Source organism: Pyrgilauda ruficollis, unplaced genomic scaffold (assembly GCF_017590135.1).
Source record: "Pyrgilauda ruficollis isolate IOZ18807 unplaced genomic scaffold, ASM1759013v1 scaffold23, whole genome shotgun sequence".
Taxonomy (NCBI): Eukaryota; Metazoa; Chordata; class Aves; order Passeriformes; family Passeridae; genus Pyrgilauda; species Pyrgilauda ruficollis.
The window spans coordinates 12,922,963-12,941,643 of NW_024522539.1; the positions used below are offsets into that span (position 1 = coordinate 12,922,963).

At 40.3% G+C, this 18,681-nt stretch overlaps 1 protein-coding gene across 2 annotated transcripts in view; it reads left to right on the top strand.

The window, feature by feature from the left end:
- Nucleotides 1-1,202: 1,202 nt before the first annotated feature.
- Nucleotides 1,203-18,681, top strand: part of LOC121354270 (myocardial zonula adherens protein) — a 62,050-nt gene continuing 44,571 nt past the window's right edge. Inside the window, exons 1-4 of one of the 2 annotated variants that reach the window (XM_041468719.1) lie at nucleotides 1,203-1,503; nucleotides 7,306-7,395; nucleotides 15,624-15,782; nucleotides 18,101-18,193. In XM_041468719.1, the coding sequence (XP_041324653.1) occupies nucleotides 1,420-1,503; nucleotides 7,306-7,395; nucleotides 15,624-15,782; nucleotides 18,101-18,193 (426 nt within the window). In that variant the 5' untranslated portion in view covers nucleotides 1,203-1,419. The remainder of the gene's footprint in view (nucleotides 1,504-7,305; nucleotides 7,396-15,623; nucleotides 15,783-18,100; nucleotides 18,194-18,681) is intronic. The other variant, XM_041468720.1, reaches the window with a different exon arrangement.

The following is an 18,681-nucleotide window of genomic DNA, read 5'->3' on the forward strand; positions in this document are numbered from 1 at the left end:
CAGGGGTGATTTATAGGGAAATGCAATTGTTTGTAAGAACAAGACACCTTGCCACAAAAAGAATCGTGTAATACTCAGTCTTGCCTTGAGAGAAATCCAAGTACAAGTGGATGTTCTCATTCATTTGCCTTGGGCTATATTACCTTCCCCAGGAGAAGAGAATAGTAATTGGGAAAACAACAAAAAAGATACTGAATACTAAATGCAGACTCTTCATTCATTCCTCTGCACTGGGCAATTATTTCTTCCTCTCTTGCTCAGATCCTCGTCATGTCCATAGCTCAATGTCCTGCCCTGGGGACAGAAAGCTGAGAGGCAGAAGGAGCAGAGGCATTGTACACAGAGAGGGTGAGGCACCCACAGTTCAGTGCAGTTTCCATTTTTCTAATGCAGATTTCCTCTCTTCAGCTCTCTGGTCGTTAACATCATAATAGGCAAGGACATTGTGTAGCCATAACTGTTTTCTTGTGGTCTTAATTTAATTACATGGAGACAGGAGAAAAGTTATTTTTAAAATGCTGTTTAAGTTATTTGTTCTGTCATTTCTTTCAGACAAAAGCATCTCCTTTCCTTATAACTCTCTTGATTATTGAGGAATATAGTGCTCATTACAGATGCCCAAGGCTGTAGGTTGAAGATTGTGTGCCGTGTAGGATGGTATAGGGTTATGGTGTTCCCTCAGCCCAGATGCGGAAGAACTGAGCATCTGAAATGCTGAAGTCCACACCTGCAATCTGGCTCGGGGCCAGCCGGCTCGGGCAGACCATACTCATCCTGTTGGACCTTTGGCACTGAGGCCGATGCTGTCATTCATGCACTGAGCTGCGCCGGCTTTGTGCCTGTCAACCCCGAGGCTGGCTGGGATCTGCGTGCTTTCTGACGAGCCTGGTACCCATTCCTGGAGCACGGACAACAACTGACAGACCTGGGTGGCTCACGAATTGCTGTGGGAAGAAGGGGAGGACGGTGTTCAGCTTTCACGTAACACTCTTTTACAGTGCTCAGAGGTGGGTGCCGGGGAACGGGACTGAGTGACCGCCAGTGGCTCCTGCGAGCCATAACCTCCGTTTCGCAGTGCCGGGAGGTGGCTGTGTGACAGATGGACCTTTCTGGGTCTCCCCTCGAAGCTCCTCTCCCCAGGCTGCACACAGACACCCAACGTTCCCGTGAGCAGAGGGAATGCCTCCCTGCACTGGCACCTCAGCGTCCCACAGCGACTTTGCCCAGTGTCACGCCACGGGGTGAAATCGGGCACTTCTGTGGCCCGAGTTCCGCGGGGCGGAGGGGGAAGCGGAGCCCGCGCAGCCCCGGCCCGCCCCCGCCCGGCCCCTGCGGCCGCCCGCGGCCAAGTGCGCGGGGGCGGAGCGGCGGCGCCGGCCCGAGGAGCCGCAGAGAGAGCTGGCCCGGCGGCCCGCGGGGATGCTGCGCTACAGCTCGGGGCTCACGGTGACCGCCACCACCCCCCGGAGACCGCCTGACGACGGCGGCCGCTCCCGGCGGAAGGTGCGCGGGGCAGCGCGGGGGGCGGTGGGGAGGTCCCGCGGGCGGGGTCGCGGGGCGAAGCGGAGGTTCGACATCCCCCCTCGTGCAGTTACCTGCGGAGCGCCTTTCTCTTTCTACCACCGTCACATTTCGGTGTTTTCAGGTGAAGCTTGGGGTGTGCGAGAGCATCTTTTTGTGCGTTGTTTGTAGGTGTGGGGAAAAGAAGAGTTTTTGGGGAGTCCTGCAAGGCTTTTGTAGATCTAGACCCTGACCTGTTCTGTAAACCTGCGAGGAAGGTGTACTTGTGTTGAAGACTTCCCCTGCATCATTGAAATGTGCCTGGATATTTACAATGCGAGCTCGCCTATCCTGTCCTGAGAAAGCTCACTGTAATGATTTAGATGGCAATAGTAATTTAACTGTTTAATCAGTTCCTCAAATGCAGATATGTAATTTGCTAATTTAAAAAAAAATCATAAATGCACTAAATAATAACTATCTCTTAAATCTGTTTGGCTTCTAAAAAGTTGTTAAAACTAAGGCAGATATGATAGGAATGTCTCTACAGCCACTCAGCTTTAAATAGCCCTTTTCTTGCTTTTGTAACTACACTGCTATCATTGTGAATATTGATTCCACATGAGAAGAAAGAAATAAAAAAAAGTGATAATCATATTGTTACCAAAAATACATCCATGTGACCATGATGTTTCTTGAATTATGCAGTTACTGTTTTGATGCTGCAAAAATATGAGTTCATAATCTAAAAAATGAAGAATATTGTGTAGTTCTGGTTTTACATAATAGCAAGAAAATCAGAGTGGTCTTCCTGACAAAAAGATCCCTAGTCTTCATAAAAATGAAATTGCTCATGCATAAGAAAAATTATGGTGACTTGAAAATCATAGTTATGTTCCCTGTACGTCTTCTGTTTTCCAATTGGGTTTCTCTGTTCTATATTTCTTAAATTAGTTACAGTAAGGGAACTTCTGTTCAGGTGATAAGCTTCTTATTTTAATCCTCTTGATAGATTTCTTGGGAATGATGAACTGCATTTGATACATTCTTTTAAGAAAACTGGTAGGAATTTAATTTGTGACTGCAACCCACTGGGAAGCCGTTGTCCCTTTTTTTAGTGAAGTGTGTCTGCCTTACCATGAGTTGTTAGAAAAGGAGAGAGAGACAATTAGAATAACTGCTGAATAAAAGGAAGATGTGTGTCACATTCCTGTGTGCCTGTGGTCACAAGAAAGTGCCGTTTAATTGTGTGTGGAATCTCACGGGAGAGATTTCATGAATGGAGCAGGCTAATCAACAGATAAATGACCAAAGAAAGTACTTCTTTGCTTTTTACGACTGAAATTAAACATGCACTGTTTGTCTGCTTTCACCTTCAAAGGTCTAGAGCCAACACTTGACCTTAGTTAAAGGGAAGGATTTTTAGCTATTGAGCTGATAAGGTAGTAGGCAGTTATTCTACAAACATGTTATCCCCATTTCTTTTGTCAGTACCAACAGTATTAAATTCTGGTGATGTAGAACTCCAGGGCTGGTTTCAAGCTAGATCAATATTGAACCACATCTTTTTTCTGTGGGGGTCCTGTAAAATGCTTAGAGACTGGTTGCTAGTAGAATAGCCTTTATTTTTCTGTTGCTGTACTGGTAACTTTGGTTATTCGATAACAGCATTGCTCACTAATTTAACAATTAATTTTAATGAAAAAATCTGTAATTATTTCAGCCCATAGTTAATTCTGAATAATGCCTTTCTGAGTGCTTTGCTTTTTGGAAAGGGAGAAGAAGGGGCTGAAGAACATTATTTAAACTGAATCTGTCATCTGTATTTGTTGTAAGTTGCACCCTAGTGATTTGAGTAGGATGGTAAACATACATGTGGATTGTGGACCTGGGCCATGGATTCTCAACATTTTAAACTAAATTAGATTTTTTTTTCCTAACTGCCATATTACAATAGCTCTCCTCTATGCTGTCCCACTAGCCTCTTAGAAATTTGGTAAAAAATATGTTTTCACCTGTTACTTTTCATTGCAATCAGGAAGCTTCTGCGGTCTGGTATTGTGTTGTGGTGAACCTGTCCAATCCTTGTTTTCCTGTCTGTGTCTTCATTTCACAAATGATGTCAGATGAGCTTTGGAAATGCCACTCATGGGTTGTTGGTGTCAAAAAGTCAGGAACGAGCATAAAATGTTGGCACAATTATGATGATTTATAATGTTGGCTTGCCAAAGCTGCAGATGCTGCAAATTAAACAAAAGTCCAACAGTTTTGTAGGATTGTTAGAAAGATACCTCATTCTTCTTCTACCCAGTATTTCTTTTTAAAACTTATGTTCACAAAGGTACAATGTTAGTGACATGAAGGTAAGGTGGGAGTCATGTCTGTCCCTGTTTTCTCTCACTTGTTCTTACTGTCAGTAAGCAGATGAAGGAAATTGAATTGCAGCTCTTTCCCTGTTGGAGTAGTTCTCATTCTCCTCCCCATTTTCTTTCTGAATTACCCAGTTTGTTTCTGGAAATTACTTTTTCATCCTCAGTTGCATGTTATCCTGCCACTGTTTGGCACTGAGTTGAGGCTCTTCCTGTTAGGATTTCATTTCCATTTTAAGGCATCACTACAGCAGTGTTTGCTGTGGGAGGAGGGCTTGCTGTGATTTCCATGTGAGCCTGCTCATTGATTTGGTCAGTAAACTCACCGACAAATGGCACAGTGTGTTGTTCCTTCAGGAAGCCCTGCAGAGCAGGAACAGTGCATGTACAGTGTTCAGAACTGCTTCTAGGGGCTGGAGGAAAAAGCAGTGCCTGTTGTTTTTCCTTTCTAGTCTCCATAGTGTTTTTGAATTTTAGCAGATGTGTCTGTAGTGCCGTCCTTAGGTAGAATGCATCATCTGATGCCTAGGAGGAGCTGGAGTGCATGGCTACTTTATACATTTGCTGCTGTTTCCCCAGGGATGCTGAGGAAGTCCCATTGTTGTAAACAATGGCAGAGTACAGCCTGTGTAAGTTTGTTCTAGCAAGGAACTGGGTGGTACTGTGCCACTGCTGTACAAGCCTTGCTGGGCACAATTTTAAGGCTGGAATCCTTATGATTGCCAGTTGGGATGGGGTGGGGTAAGTGATTTGGGGGTAACAGATAAGGCAAGGTGAAAAGGGCAAGAAAAAACAGCTTAAACCATGACAACCTTTTGTTGTACAGTGGTTTTAGTCTCAACAAATGACTGTTGTTAATTTATATTTCCCGTGTAGTTGTGATGACTTGACTGCTATCTGTACTGGACTTGTGTGGTTTCCTTCATAGTAGTCCTGTGACACCTGTGATGTGAAAGGCAGTTGTGTTCACTCACTTGGTGTACAGGTACAGGGATAATTACTTATTTACAATCACTGCATTCTGAATCTCTGTTGGCTATAATTAGCCTCGTACTGATTAATAGGCAAGTTATTTGCTTCAGAGGTTCATACACAACCTCATTCTTTTAACTGTGAGTTGCCAGTCATTATCTATTTCTAGTTATTTCAGGCATTTTTAATGTTTTATCCTAGCAATATGTTCATTCCTTTTTGTCCAGTTTTCCTTTGTTCAAAATCACTGCAAGAAAAAGGTGGCCTCATCTATCACTTCCTGCACAGCACAAACTCACTTCTATTTCCTATTTATGGCTCTGGGCTTTGTTTGCCTCCATGGAGGGATGCCAGTCTACATTTCCCTTCTTGTTGTAAACAGGAATGTTTTAAGAGGAAAGAGCCTTAATAAGCTAATGGGAAGAAAGGGCACGAGGAAATAGATGAGGAAAGGTGAAGTTAATTACCTTGTGAATCAATGAGTTCTAAAGATGAGGAATGTATTATCATTATCTGGATAACTAATCTGTAAGTAGGAAGTACCACCAGCTTCTGTAGTATATGGAGACAGTCTGCTGTTCTCAGAACAAACATAGCAGCCAATCAGTATCAAAAGCCAATGTACCAATTTCATAATTTTAAAATTAATTTCATTGTTTCAGTATTCTTTAGCAAATATGAAAGCATAAACTGCTTTTAAGTTTTGGGGGCTTTATGTCACTTTGTGGCTTCTTGTTCTAGGTTTTCTAGCACATGTATGAATGATAAATTAACAGGGAGGAGGCCACTGCACAAAACATTTCTTTCACAGATATGTCTACAGAAAAGTTTCTGTTTCACCTTGATCTTCTTATAGACTTTTCCCTCTTCTTATTCTTTATAATACAGACACATCTCACATATTTTATAAGAACTTTATCTGTCTCAGGACCCTGTTTCTTACTGGCCTTGCAGACCTGAAAGACCAAACTGAGAGGAAGATGGAAGGCAGTACCTAATATTTCTAAAATACAGTTGACAACATACCAGCAGTCTAAATGCTATTGATTTTTCCTCTCAACAGATTTAAAGAAATGCCAGGAAAAAATTGTGAAGTTGCAGATAGTTCTTCCAACTGTGTTTACTTGGGAAGAAGGAAATGTTAAAGCCTGTTTGAAAAGTTGAAAAAGGTCTTTTGTCTGGCAATGGAAAATAGGGGTGTGATGTTGTGATGCTGAATAGTGGTCTCTGAGAAAATTGTATTGTAAAGAGGCTTGAAAATGCAGTCAAGGCAGCTTAAATGATTTGAAAGACAGTTGGAAGCAATGAATTGTAAAATGGTAACATTTGGGGTGTATGGGAAGGGCTTTGCTGCAGTGCTCTGAATGCAGTGAGCAGAACTTTATTGCCATTTTCAAGGCAAAAGGAGGTGCTGTTATGACCAAGATGTGAGCTGTTAGCTGGGACAAATGCAGTGGGAAGGTGGGTGTGAAAGAGAGACACACATTCAGCATGACTCCGGGAGAAACTGGAGAGATCCACATCAATGAGATGCTGGGCTGTAGAAGAACAGTGATGTTGGCCCACAGTAATCATGAAAGTGATACTTAAGAGGTTTTGAGGAAGAGCTTTGAGAGCTCTCTTTGTTGCCAGCAGACAGCTGGGATTTTACAGGAAGGTGTAGTGCTGCTTTGAATTAGGACAGCCAAATTTCTCATTTCATCATTTGCTACGCTCTGCTTAGGACTTAGAATTTTTTTCCACAAAAATGTCTCATGAATAGGATTAAGACCAAAAGTTTCTTGTATGAAATGTATTGTTTGGAAAACACCATTAAACCAAAGATGTCTCAGCCCAAAGCAAGGCAAACTGCAGCTGGGTGCAGAATGATACCATGCCTGCTGGCAAGAGAATGGCTGTTCTAAAATCAGATAGGAAACAACACTTTTTTTTCTGAAGGAAAACTTTTCTGAAGTGTTTTGAAGCTTTACAAACCATTTGTATGTATCAGCTTTCAATAATGCTCCTATTTCAAATTTAGTGGAGTTGTAGTACTGAGGTATCCTTGGATCAAATACTTGGCTATATGCTGAGCAGAAATGAAGCATTTACTCCAAAATACACTCTGTGTTTCTAAACAATCCCTTTTGAAGAATAAAAGTATGCCAAATCAGCAAACAAAATTCAGAAAGTAGAAAATTATGTTCATTGTTTTGTTGTCTCAGATCTCAGTGTCATTTTTGAGTACCTAAGAACAATTTGTTGATTGAAAGGGATTTTTGCTATTTCAGATATGTAATTATGAGAATGCCCTTGAATTATTTTTGCCAGCTAAAAGCCCCTTTAACCTTAAAAAAAAAAATTGTCAGCTGTGTGGTAGAAAGCAGAAAATAGTAAGTTCAAAGTTGAATCTCAGTACAGTTCATTCTGTACATCAAATTGTTAAAATCATTTTTGTAACACCTAAATCTTGTTCTTCTTTCAGATGAATGTGTGTAGGCTACGTTTAACAGTGCCACCTGATGAAGTGTCACAGCCTGAACAGGGACCAAAGGAAACTGAGAGAAAGAAAAGTGTAAGTTTTAAAAATCAAAGTTTTACTTCTCTATAAACAAGGAGTAAACATTGCCCTCCATAGATGTTGATATTTGTTGTTTTGGCAGCCCAAAGTTGATTTAGGAACATGTGGAAGATCATCAAATTGGGTGTGAGTTTTGAGTCTAAGCTTTGGAGTTAGGGATGGCAAAACTGCATGCAAAATAGAACGTGGTAGAGGAACAACAGAGATTGTAGGTGATTTGTGACTGTGGTGCCTTTACAATTTATTTCATATTTATGTGTCAAAGACCAGGAAACTGCTACTAGGAACACAGTCCTGTATTAAACACAGTCCTGTATTAAAGAGGATCCCATCTTGATTGGGATCCTCTCGATCCTAAAAAAGCATTTCATATTTCATGTAGGCTCAGATTTAATGTGCAAGATTTGAGCATTAATGTAGTTGGTGTGCTGGGGACCCTTGATGTTTGTGTGTGCCAGCTAGTTTCAGTAAAGGGTGATGTACAACTAAGAAATTAAAGAATTCAATTATACGTTGATAAACCAAAATTAAACAAGTTGATGAATTTTGCCAGACTCAATGTCTGACAATAGAAAGAAAAACAACAATAGAGTTTACTGAAAATATTTTCTTAGAAATACTTAAAGGCAAAAATTACTGCGAAAGGCATTCTAAGCAATAACAATAAATGCAAAGTAAAATTCTCAAGATAAGGATTCCTTATCAGTTGTTTTTGTCCTGGAATCTTTTATACACTCAGGTTTTCATACACTGGTCTATCAGAGTAATTGGTTCTTCAGGATCTAGAAACATTACTTACAGAATAGTTTAAATAGACCTTAATGCAAACTAAATTTGGGCCACCATTAAATAGTAATAATTCATTTTGAACAGAGCTGTTTAGTTGTAGCACTTAGAGTAGCTTCTCTGTCAGTCTCTTGTCAGCTTGTATCTGATTGCAGCAACCCTCAGACTGACCTAAGTTTATGGGTCCCTTGCCCTAAGAGGAATCCGAGTTTGCTTTTGAGGAGGATAGATATTTACTCATGCCTTACTCACTTTATGGTTCTGAGTAATGTGATAATGAGAAAGAATTGTTAAGGATTAGGGCTGGACAATTTGTAGTGATTGTCTTATGTGACCAATGTTTTTCTCCGTGGGATGTTGCATTTAATGAGCTTTTATTTCCCCCATAATACAAGTAAAGGCAAGTGGGCTTTATATCAGAGAATGTTAAGGAGAGGATATGGAGATAATAAATGCATTATTTGATTCTATGTGCAAAACAGTGATGTTTAAGAGATGGGTCCTTATAAGCTGAGACCAGGAAAAACCGTATGCAATTTAAGTATTGTATGTTCTGAGTAGTTTCTAAAGTTCAGTGCTTTTAGACAATTGAAAGACTTAAAAGTCAGGCTTCAGAGCTAGATGGGATCTACTCAGCCAGTTGCATACCAATTAAAACACAGAGGAATTGTGCCAACTACGTGTGTTTTGTAATTTCTGTGTGACAAAGAAAAATACCTCACAGATAGTACAGCCATGGTGTATGGAAGCAGCTATAAAAAAATCACTGCTCATGAACTGGGTTTCCCTCATGTCTCTAAAGCCAGACAGCAGTGTATTACCTGTAGATTTTTATTGTCTGTCTAATCGATTGCTTTATGTATTTGAAGTAACTTACTGTGCACACATGCCTCATGATTAGTCATGCTGTGATGATTTACTGCACAGTTTAATTAAAAAAACCTCCTAAAAACAGTAATCAGGTATCTGCTGGTCACCCATGTTCAGCTGACTTCATGTTAATGAAATCACTTCAAGCACTTTGAGAACAAGTTTTACAAATGTTAGATCATCCTTACACAGTCCTGTGCCCCTTTTTGGAAATAGGGATAATAGAAATTAGGGAACTGCTCTGTTTTCTACCTTGCACTTTACAATTTAAGGTCAAAAAATCCAGCTTCAGCAAGAATCAGATTTAACATCAGGTCCTTTGTTGGAATCTAGAGTTCTGTGCTGACTTTAATTGCTGACTCCTAAGAAAATGGGAACACGAAAAATGCTTTTGGTATTTACAATACATTAACGTGACTTACAGAAATGAGCTGTAGGGGTAATCTGTGGAATTGCACAGTTTTTGCTGGAGTGCTCAGCCAAGTCAGGCGGTCAGAGCCTGGCTGCAGGTGCTTTCCTCTTTGGGCAGGACAAGTCTCTGCCTCTGCTGCTGAGGGAGGAGAGAAAAGACATTGCAGTGTCGGAGGGAATGCCAGAAAACTATAAATACACCATGGCGTGACATTTGGTGTAATCTCCCTTTTCAAATCTTTCATTAGAAGGAGGTGATTTTGAGCTGCCCTAGTGTGACATGGTGATGGCTCACTGTGTTTGTTACTTTTCTGCATCTCTCAGGCTCAGTACCATTAAGAAGTGTTTCAGTTGCAGAATCAGGTAATGAACTACACAGCAGCTCTTGCTAGTGCTGATCCTGCCAATAGCTTGTTTTGCTGCTTGATGTCAGACCAGAAGTGATTCTTTATCAGTTATGTTGATAGCTCTTGCCTTAGCCTTTTTCATTGGAGTCCAAACTTGGCAGGAAATTTATTCAATCTCTATCAGTGCAGTAAATTTCTAGATTAACTTTTTTACTGCTATGCATCCATTGAATAAAAATGAACTAGTGTAAGAGATTAAAAATGAAATTATGGATCTGGGTGGTTTTCTTGCAAGAAAATTGCTGCAGGCAATACTGTACTAGGGTGGCCTCTCCCTGCCTTTTGTGAAAGGCTGGCAGATGGTACAGAGTTAGACACTGATCTCAGAAACTGAAGGGGGAGCGAGTTTGTGTCAGGTTGGATTTTTTATACTCATATTTAGGATATGAGACCCTGAAAGAAGCATATGAGAACTTAACTCACAGGTAGAGGCTGGTTGGTTGGGTTGTTTGAATTGTTAGTACTTTAGGTAGAGAGAATCACAAACTATTCTGATTCTGTTCCATTATTTCTGTCCATGACAGACAGTGGGTGACAGTAGTGTGAGGCTGTTTACTTCACCATGAAGTACAAAGGAATGTTGTGCTTGGCAGATTGTATGCAAAATCTGCATATCCTGAAGCCTCTCTTGTCTTGCATAATAAAAGGCTTCCAGACAATTGTATTGTCCCTGTTTGGGATTGGGCTTGTTTTTATCCATCAGTCTCTTTCTTCACTGTCATGGTTAAATTTGGAAGTGTCATTGGAAGCTAAGCTTTTGAGGGCAGAATGTGAAGATATGTACAGACAGACATTTCTTTTTCATTTGGATATGTGGACAAGAGAATGAAAATTAGATAACACTCTGGAAATTTGTGTCACTTTGCTGTCTGTGGCTTTCAGCCAAGATTGAGCAGTGTTTAGTCTTAAACTCAGGTTGGTACTTGGGCTGCATATATCCTCAAACACTTTAATTTTATTGGTTTTTAAACATCACAACTAAGAAATTGTTTTTACTTCCTAAGCAAGAATACAGAAGCATAGCAAACTTTTTTTTTTTTTTTTTTTTTTTTTTTTTTTTTTTTTTTTTCCCAGCAAAAAAAAGTAGGCTGTAAAGAAGCCAGAAGGGGAATTTGTTTCTGTACATCATGGTGAGAATCAAGCAGAAACTTTTGTCAGGCCTGGTTCAAAAATATGAGTGCAGTGAGTGTGGGGCTGTGGTGCACATTGAATCTGGGACAGTGCTATTTTCTCTGCTGCTGCCAGCCCACTCCTGTCAGCAGAGCAGAACTTGTACCTGAAAAAATGTGGTTCATCTGCTACAGGTGATGTTACTGTTTCTCAGCCTCTCCAGCACTGGTCGCTTGATTTTTGACTCGGACTAATTAAGTAACACCTTTGTTAAAACTAGCACTACATAGTACATAAAAAATACAGAAAGAATTCCACAGACTTCTGAGGTTACTGCTGTATTTGTTGTATCTTAGCTTCCCAATGTGTAACCACTGGCATTCTGTGTACAGATTTCAGGGTTTAGATATCACTTTGTATAATGTCTGACACTTCTCTTTTGAGATGGACACCTAAATTTCACACCCAAGGAGCTTCAGTGTTGGAATGTGTTCAGTGATGCTTCTTGCATTCTTCATGAATTTAAGAACACTCATGTCTGTTGTGGCATGTTTTCCCTATTGTAATACTAGTTGAATTGGAGTGTAAAACACTCCTAAATGTAACATGATTTTTATGGGTAGAGGAATATGAAAAGACATAAAAACAGAGCTACTTTTTGTCAGAGCACAGTAACTTTTCGTGGTGAGCTCAATGTTATACATGTGTCATTTCACTGAAGAGAAAATATGTAACCTCAGTAACAGCATGAATATTCTTGTTCCTTGTGTAACTAGTGAACAGATAAAAGATAACTGGATGTTGTAGAAATGCCTGGAATGTGGGTGTTAAGGGAAAGATAAAGCCTTGCTTGACTGATGTAATTCTTGTTTAAAGTTTTTTGATGGTGTAGGTAAACAGAAAATCATGAGTCAGGAAAATTTCAAGGCCACAGGGATACTTAACACAGACTTGTGTTAAGCATTACATTAGATGTCCTTTTTTCTCAAAAAATATGAGTCTTCTGTGCTTTTGCTTTCAATTTTGGGGCAGGGAGAAGAATTTTGGGGCAGATATGAGCCTATCTGACTTTTATTTATAAAACTGGTAGATTAGGAAGCATATATCACCCCTCAGTGTTATTTACATAATGCAAATTAAAACATAGGCCATAGAAAAATCAGCAAAAAACTAAATTCAGGGTTTAGTTTTGTAATGTCTTCACCTCTTTCATGCTACTTGTGCTGCCTCCTTGGACAGAGACATAAACAGGATCCATGGTAATTATCAAGACTTTTGCAACCTTGGGGTGTAGGCTTCTGTTTTAAATATTTATTAGTGAGGTAAAGACAGTCTGTGTTTCTTTGGTGCATTCTGTGTGATCACACCAAGCGCAGCTGTCTGTTGCTGCAGCGCAAACAGGACGTGTTCCTGCAGGCTGATCCAGGCCGTGCCAGCATCCACACCATGTGTCCTTGCTGTCACCTTGGGCTGTCGTAGAACTGACTGTAGGTGCAAAGAAATATTCACAAACAGGTTAAGCTAACTCTGCCTTTTCAGATCATTAGCTCACATTAGAAGGGATTTGGCTGATATTTTGACCTTAAATGGTCGATTAATCTAATTAACCTTTCCATCTTAAAGCACTATTCAGGTTAGCTTTATGGTATTTACTTGCTCCTAAGTTCTTGCATGTATTTACTTACGCTGTTATCTTCACTGAGATGCCTCACTGCAGATAAGAGTGGAGACCATTGAGGACCTGCTTGGAAAAATATCTGAGTTCTGAGAGTGGGTATGTATGGGACACAGAGGAAAATAATGGGAAGTATTTAAGTTACTGTTACGTAGTCCTTGAGCATGTGGAAAATCCAGAATTTGTGAAAGAGGAAGCATGGGAGAGAGGATGTATCAGAGGAAGAACTGAGTACAAGGCAGAAGTGGAAAAAACAGTGAAGAGAGAATAATAGACAAAGATGTATAAAGTAGCTTGAGAGGAGGCAAACTGGCAGAACTATACTCAGTGCATGCTTACTGCTGCAGTTCTGTGGAGATATTTGAGAACTGAGCTACTCAGCAAAGCCTCGTTTAGAGACAAAGCTGTATAGAAAAAGTAGTCAACAAACAAAGCAACCATCTCAACCTGCATTCAGAGGAGTTTTCTGATTGTAGCATTTCTCCTAAGAGGAGACTGCATCAGGTGAGCCCCTTTTTGGTTTGACAGAACCCTGAAACTACTGGTCACTGAGAAGAAATTCAGAGTTACTAAACAGAAAAGAGTGAGTAGAAGATAAGCATGGCTGGAATAGAACAGCAATGAAAAAGGTTAAGGAAACATGAGAACAGTTACTTGTGTAGCTGTTGGCTCACGCGTCTTTAAAAAAAGCAAGAGCTGAAATTTTAACAGGCGCTTGTGTGGCGATTGTGATACAAAGGAAGAATAAGGAGAGGGTAAAAACAATATCCTGTATTTTAAGTAGCACATAGAACTGGAACAGTCAACAGATGATGGAGAGTCCTTTAATCTTCTGAAAGAGAAGTAACAAAGGCATCTTGGGAGGCTTGTGCACATACAGATAACAGGCAACTTTAGCATTGTTGCAAGTGACATGTTACCACTCTGCCTTTGTGAGTACCTAATCCTGCATGTACTGTCCATTATAATGTAAATTTAAGTGTCTGTTCATCTCTGAAATACGTATGTAAGTGCCATGGGTGATTCTCCAGCTGCAAACCCATTGGTTTGAATTTGTAGGTCTTTCTTGGGGAGTGGGGGGTGGGCTGGGAGAGGAGGCATCCTTCAAAGCATTCCTTAGGAATGTGTTCATCATATTCTAAAAATAAGGAACTTGGTCAGAATTTTTATGCCAGAGTTCTGCAAACAGCACTTAGACAATTCTGCTAATGTTTCAGAGGCACAAAGGACCTTGGTATTGCTGGTATTCAGCTGTTCACCTCATTAAAAATGAGTGATCATGGGCAAAGGGTATGGATTTATGAATTCAGTGTCTGGTGCCTTGGTAACCTCTAAACAATCAAAGTGATTATTCATTCTGTTATCAGGAAGATGGAAACTTGTGTGTAATCCCATTTTCCAGATGCAGGGGAGGAGCTGGAGTGACCTATGAAAGAAACTGTACAACCCTGGAAGCAAACAAACACAAAATAATTTTGAGTCATGTCCCCATCTTGTTTCTGTATTTCTCTATTTCTAAGTATGAGGTGTAGAACTTTTGTTTGTGCACATCCAAACAGCAAAACAAACCCCCAATAACACATAATTATGAAACATCTCATGTTTCATGAAGCTTTGCATATGTTTTCAAAGTGCAAAATTACATCATGTATAGGTAGGGCTGGTTGCCCAATGTTTTCTTCATTAAATGGTTTTAAAACTTTCTTCTCAAATGAAGGCTTACAGCTTTGTTATTCTATGCCTGAAATGTTCTTTATTGGGTGTCTGTCTGTGATTGTTCCCCTCCCAGCCCTGCACACACACACCCAGAGCTTCAGCAACATGCTTAAACTATTAATGATGTGATAAAGAAGAGCGTATAGGATTTACAGTGTTGAGGATAATCAGTCAGTGCCATGTGGGAAGGACACAATATAAAACAAATGTCTGTCTGTGTAAATTTTTTTTAATACAAGCAAGTTTTCCTGTTAATTTCCCCCATACCTAAAGAAATATTTATTCTTATATTGCCAGCATAGTTGTGTTGATTTGGCTCCTAAAAACTGAGAGTGCTGCTGCTTTAGGCTACAGATGGTGTCCTCTCTTCTCTGTCCTGGTAAGGATGGGAGATCTCCAGGATGCAGCTGCAGATGGATATAAGATGCTGAGCTTCATCTCTTTAAGCCTCTGTTTGTTGTCAAAGAGTATTTAGACAATGTTTAGAATAAAAAAACAAAACCAAAACTTATTCTAAAGTCAATGTAGTAAATGTCCTCAAGTGGACCTGTATGTGGTATATCCAACATAAGAAAGTAAATTCAGTAAAACAATCCATGCCTGATTTTTCTTTAGAACTGACCTTTCAAACAGAATGTGCAAAGCTTATCAGTAACAGCTCTGTTTCCAAATTCTGCTTTATCTTCAAGAGAGACAGATCTTTTCTCCTTTAAAGAACACTGTCTAAATGTTTTAATTTCAATTTCTTAGAACTTTCTATGTTTTTTGAGTAAACTTGTGAATTTTTCTTTCCTGCAGCAGGGAGTTTGAGAAATGAGGAATAATTCTGTGGTTGCAAGAGTTTAGAGGGAGCTAGAGACCTGACAGTGTTGCTGAAAGAATGCAGAAAAGTTACATCTGGTGGTGAATGAAAATAAGCCAGTTTAACCTTTTCTTACATGCCTCTGCCTCTCCTTGTACAAATCAGCCTGTTGTATCTAGCTGTGCCTAGATGACTTCTATTGAAGGCAGTGGTAATTAAGCATCTCTGTATTCTTTATCAATTATAAGTTGGTCATTGTTCTTTCCAAAAACATGAAGGTTGACAGGTTGACTCCAAAATGTTTGTGAGTTAGTGTTCATATGTTCTGCTGTGCTTTCGCTATGATTGGTCTCTCTCCTGGCCCTAAGTTACGGTGGTTTTATTTGTGGGGTTTTTTTTTTTTTAATTCTAGTACTGATTTTTTAAATTTTTTTTTTATTTTTAGGAGCTCTACCATGTTCCAAATGGGATGTCTCCAGGGAAGCTCTCTCATGGGATGGTGTATGGTGTTGTGCACCGAACTGACAACAACCATAAGAGAGAAATGGTGGTGTATGGCTGGTCAGCTGATCAGCTGAAAGAGGAGATGAATTACATTAAAGAAGTGAGTTACACTTTCACCTCAAAATTTGTTAAATACCCTTTCCATATATCCATATATTTCCATATATGTAGAGCTGTGAGAGTATAATGGGATGACTGATATCTAGCCCAACATCTCCATTTGAACTGGGAACCTACTCTGAAGATAGAGGCTGGCCTTGGTAGTATTTGAGTTGGGAAAAATCATGCCCTATACCTGGGAACTGTGCTTGCTGATGGAAGAAGCTATGTAAGGAGACACCTGAAAAGATAGTTTCCCTCTTCCTCTGCTTCCCCCGACCCCAAAATCCTCAGCTTTGAAAAGGCTTCTAAATTAGGTGACATAGTAAAGTCACTTGGGTATATTTTGGGGCGGCCTTAAAATAGTCATCCTAATAAGGATGTCTTTGTACTACTTTTTCTGTGCCTGCTCATTTATCACAGTTGGCAGAAGATTGCCTGAAAAACACAAAATGCATTTATGATCCTGCTTGAAATTTTTCTGTTCTTGGAACTCAGCATCTCTTTGCCCATCAGTCTTTGTCCCTCAGGCTGTGGCAGTAACACCCTAATTACATCAGGGGAATTAATCTGACCTCTTTCCATCCACCCTCACCACCCAGGAGGCTGTTGGTCAGCCTTTATTGTGTTACACTGGTTCAAGTGCAAACTGAGTTGATAGAGAAGGGAGGAACCCTGAGTCAAGCAGCAGTGGAAAGCACTGTAATCATGTGTGCTCCTTGCCTGCCTGCTCTGTGGCTATCAGCACTTGCTTCTCTCCCTCAGTACTCCCAGTTTGCCGGTTCCAGGTGTTCACCACTCTCAGGCTGAGGTTAGGGACTGGCAGGGTCTGTCAGTGCTGTGGGGCTGCTGAGGCGCACTGCCTGCCTTGGCTGCTGCTTTCCTGCCTAGGTAGTTTCTCTGCCCTGCTGGGGCAGTGCCAAGGGACAGGTGAATTGGCACACAGCAGGCCAGCTCCCCAAACTGCACTGTCTGTGGTACCTGGGGATTGCTTGGGCTGGGACCATCTCCCTGCCTTGTCTTCCTTTATGGAGGGACACATCACACCAGGTGAACTGCATGTCTTGCTTGTGCATTCAGGGTACTGGTGGTTTCAGGAAAAAGTGGGAAGGACAGGGGAGGAGACATGCTGGCTTTTGCTCTTCTGTCTTCCGGATGCTATGTTCAGCTCTGCTACTTTGTGATCTTTGGTCTGCTAGAGTAGTGGTGTCTTTAAAAGCAGAATCTTGAACAAGAGTCCTCAGCTTGTGCCATGTATGTGCTGACTCAGATAGACCAAAACTGCTGGGCCATGTCAGAGCTGCTGACAGCTTCCTCTGCCTGAGTCAAATTTCATCTTGCAGGAGGGTGTGTGCCTGTGCTTGTGCGTGGGGAGGCACAGGGTGAGTGGTGCTTTCCTGATGTGTCAGCTCCCTTCTCTCTTCCTCATCCCAAAGGGAGCCCGTGGGTAGGGAGCACTCCTTGTATAGGTCTGGTGGCCAGTGCCCCTCTTTCTGGGAGTGAGGGGATTCTATGCAGAGCAGCTAAAAACATCCTGTGCTGAAGTTTTGCCCTCACCCCACTGTGCAGACACAGTAAACTCACTGACCTAAATGATCTGCAATCAGCCTGTGCTTGGCAGAGGTGAAGAAGGGAAAAAAAGAGGTTGAGTTACGTAGGCTGTAGGCAAACATGACTGCAGTGGCATGTAAAGCCAAGCTGAAAGCCAACTTGGGGGTTTTTGAGTGTTTTTTTTCCTGGAAAGGCAAAGAATAATTTGCATCCATAGTTCTTGAAATCAAATTGAGTTCTCCATTCTTCAGATTTGAAATTGCATTGGTAAATGTAAGCTAGTTTTTTGTTTAGTTAGATATAAGTTTAAAAGACTGAAATTAAAAGTGTTTATCTGCAAAGGATACCCAGAGGAAACCAACCGCTTTTAAAAGTATGGAGGTACAATAAGTCCATGCCTTTTTTCAGAAATAAAACAATATATGATCAAATTACTTTTAATTCATTTAGTAATCAGATTAGAATGACTTACAGGTATTTAATTGAAATTAATTTATCTAAATTATTAATTTATAAATGTCTAAGCATGTACACAGAGGTTTGGAATTAGTCATAGTGACAGTTATTTCTATCACCCCTGTGTAGACAAGTCTTGAGACTTAAGTTTTTGTCTTTTCCTTGAGAATAAGTTGCTGTTATGCAGTGGTAGATTAACAATGGAAATTACAGAAAGTAACAATGAAGAACATAGAGAAAAAAATAATGTCCTACTATATGAACAGTATAATCCAAAATTTTGATAAAGGCATTTGATTTTTCTGACACCAGGTGAGAGCAACTCTGGAAAAAGTAAGAAAGAAAATGTATGGTGAATATGATGAAATGAAACGAAAAATACAGCAGCTTACAAATGAACTGAAAGTAAGTACCCATTCATTTGCAAGGAAAGCATATGGGAATAACTGTCCCAGTGTTATCTAGAAACTTTTCTTTTGCTTTAGCAGAACAGAACTAATCTTCCAAACCACTCCAATTTGCTGTTTTATGTGAAATCTGTAGTTTCCTTTTGTTATTTATTTTTCCATCCAGGAAGGTAAAGCAGGACAGAGATGCTTTTGCATATGAAATTACTAACTGGCTGGAAATTCTTGGAAACAAAATGATGATTTTGATACCATTGCCAGTATGTATTGGTAATTAATGGAGATGGATGTAACAGCTTGCAGGTGAATCAAATAAATAACATTGATAATTAGGAGAAATTGATAACTTGGAGTTATTTCAACACTTTGCTCTGTTTTACTGACTCTGTTGTTGAAACACTAAGTAAAAGAAGTAGCAATATTCGTGAGTATTAAAGTGCTAAAAATGATTTACCTTTTGGTTTTTAATGGAACATTTCAATGGTC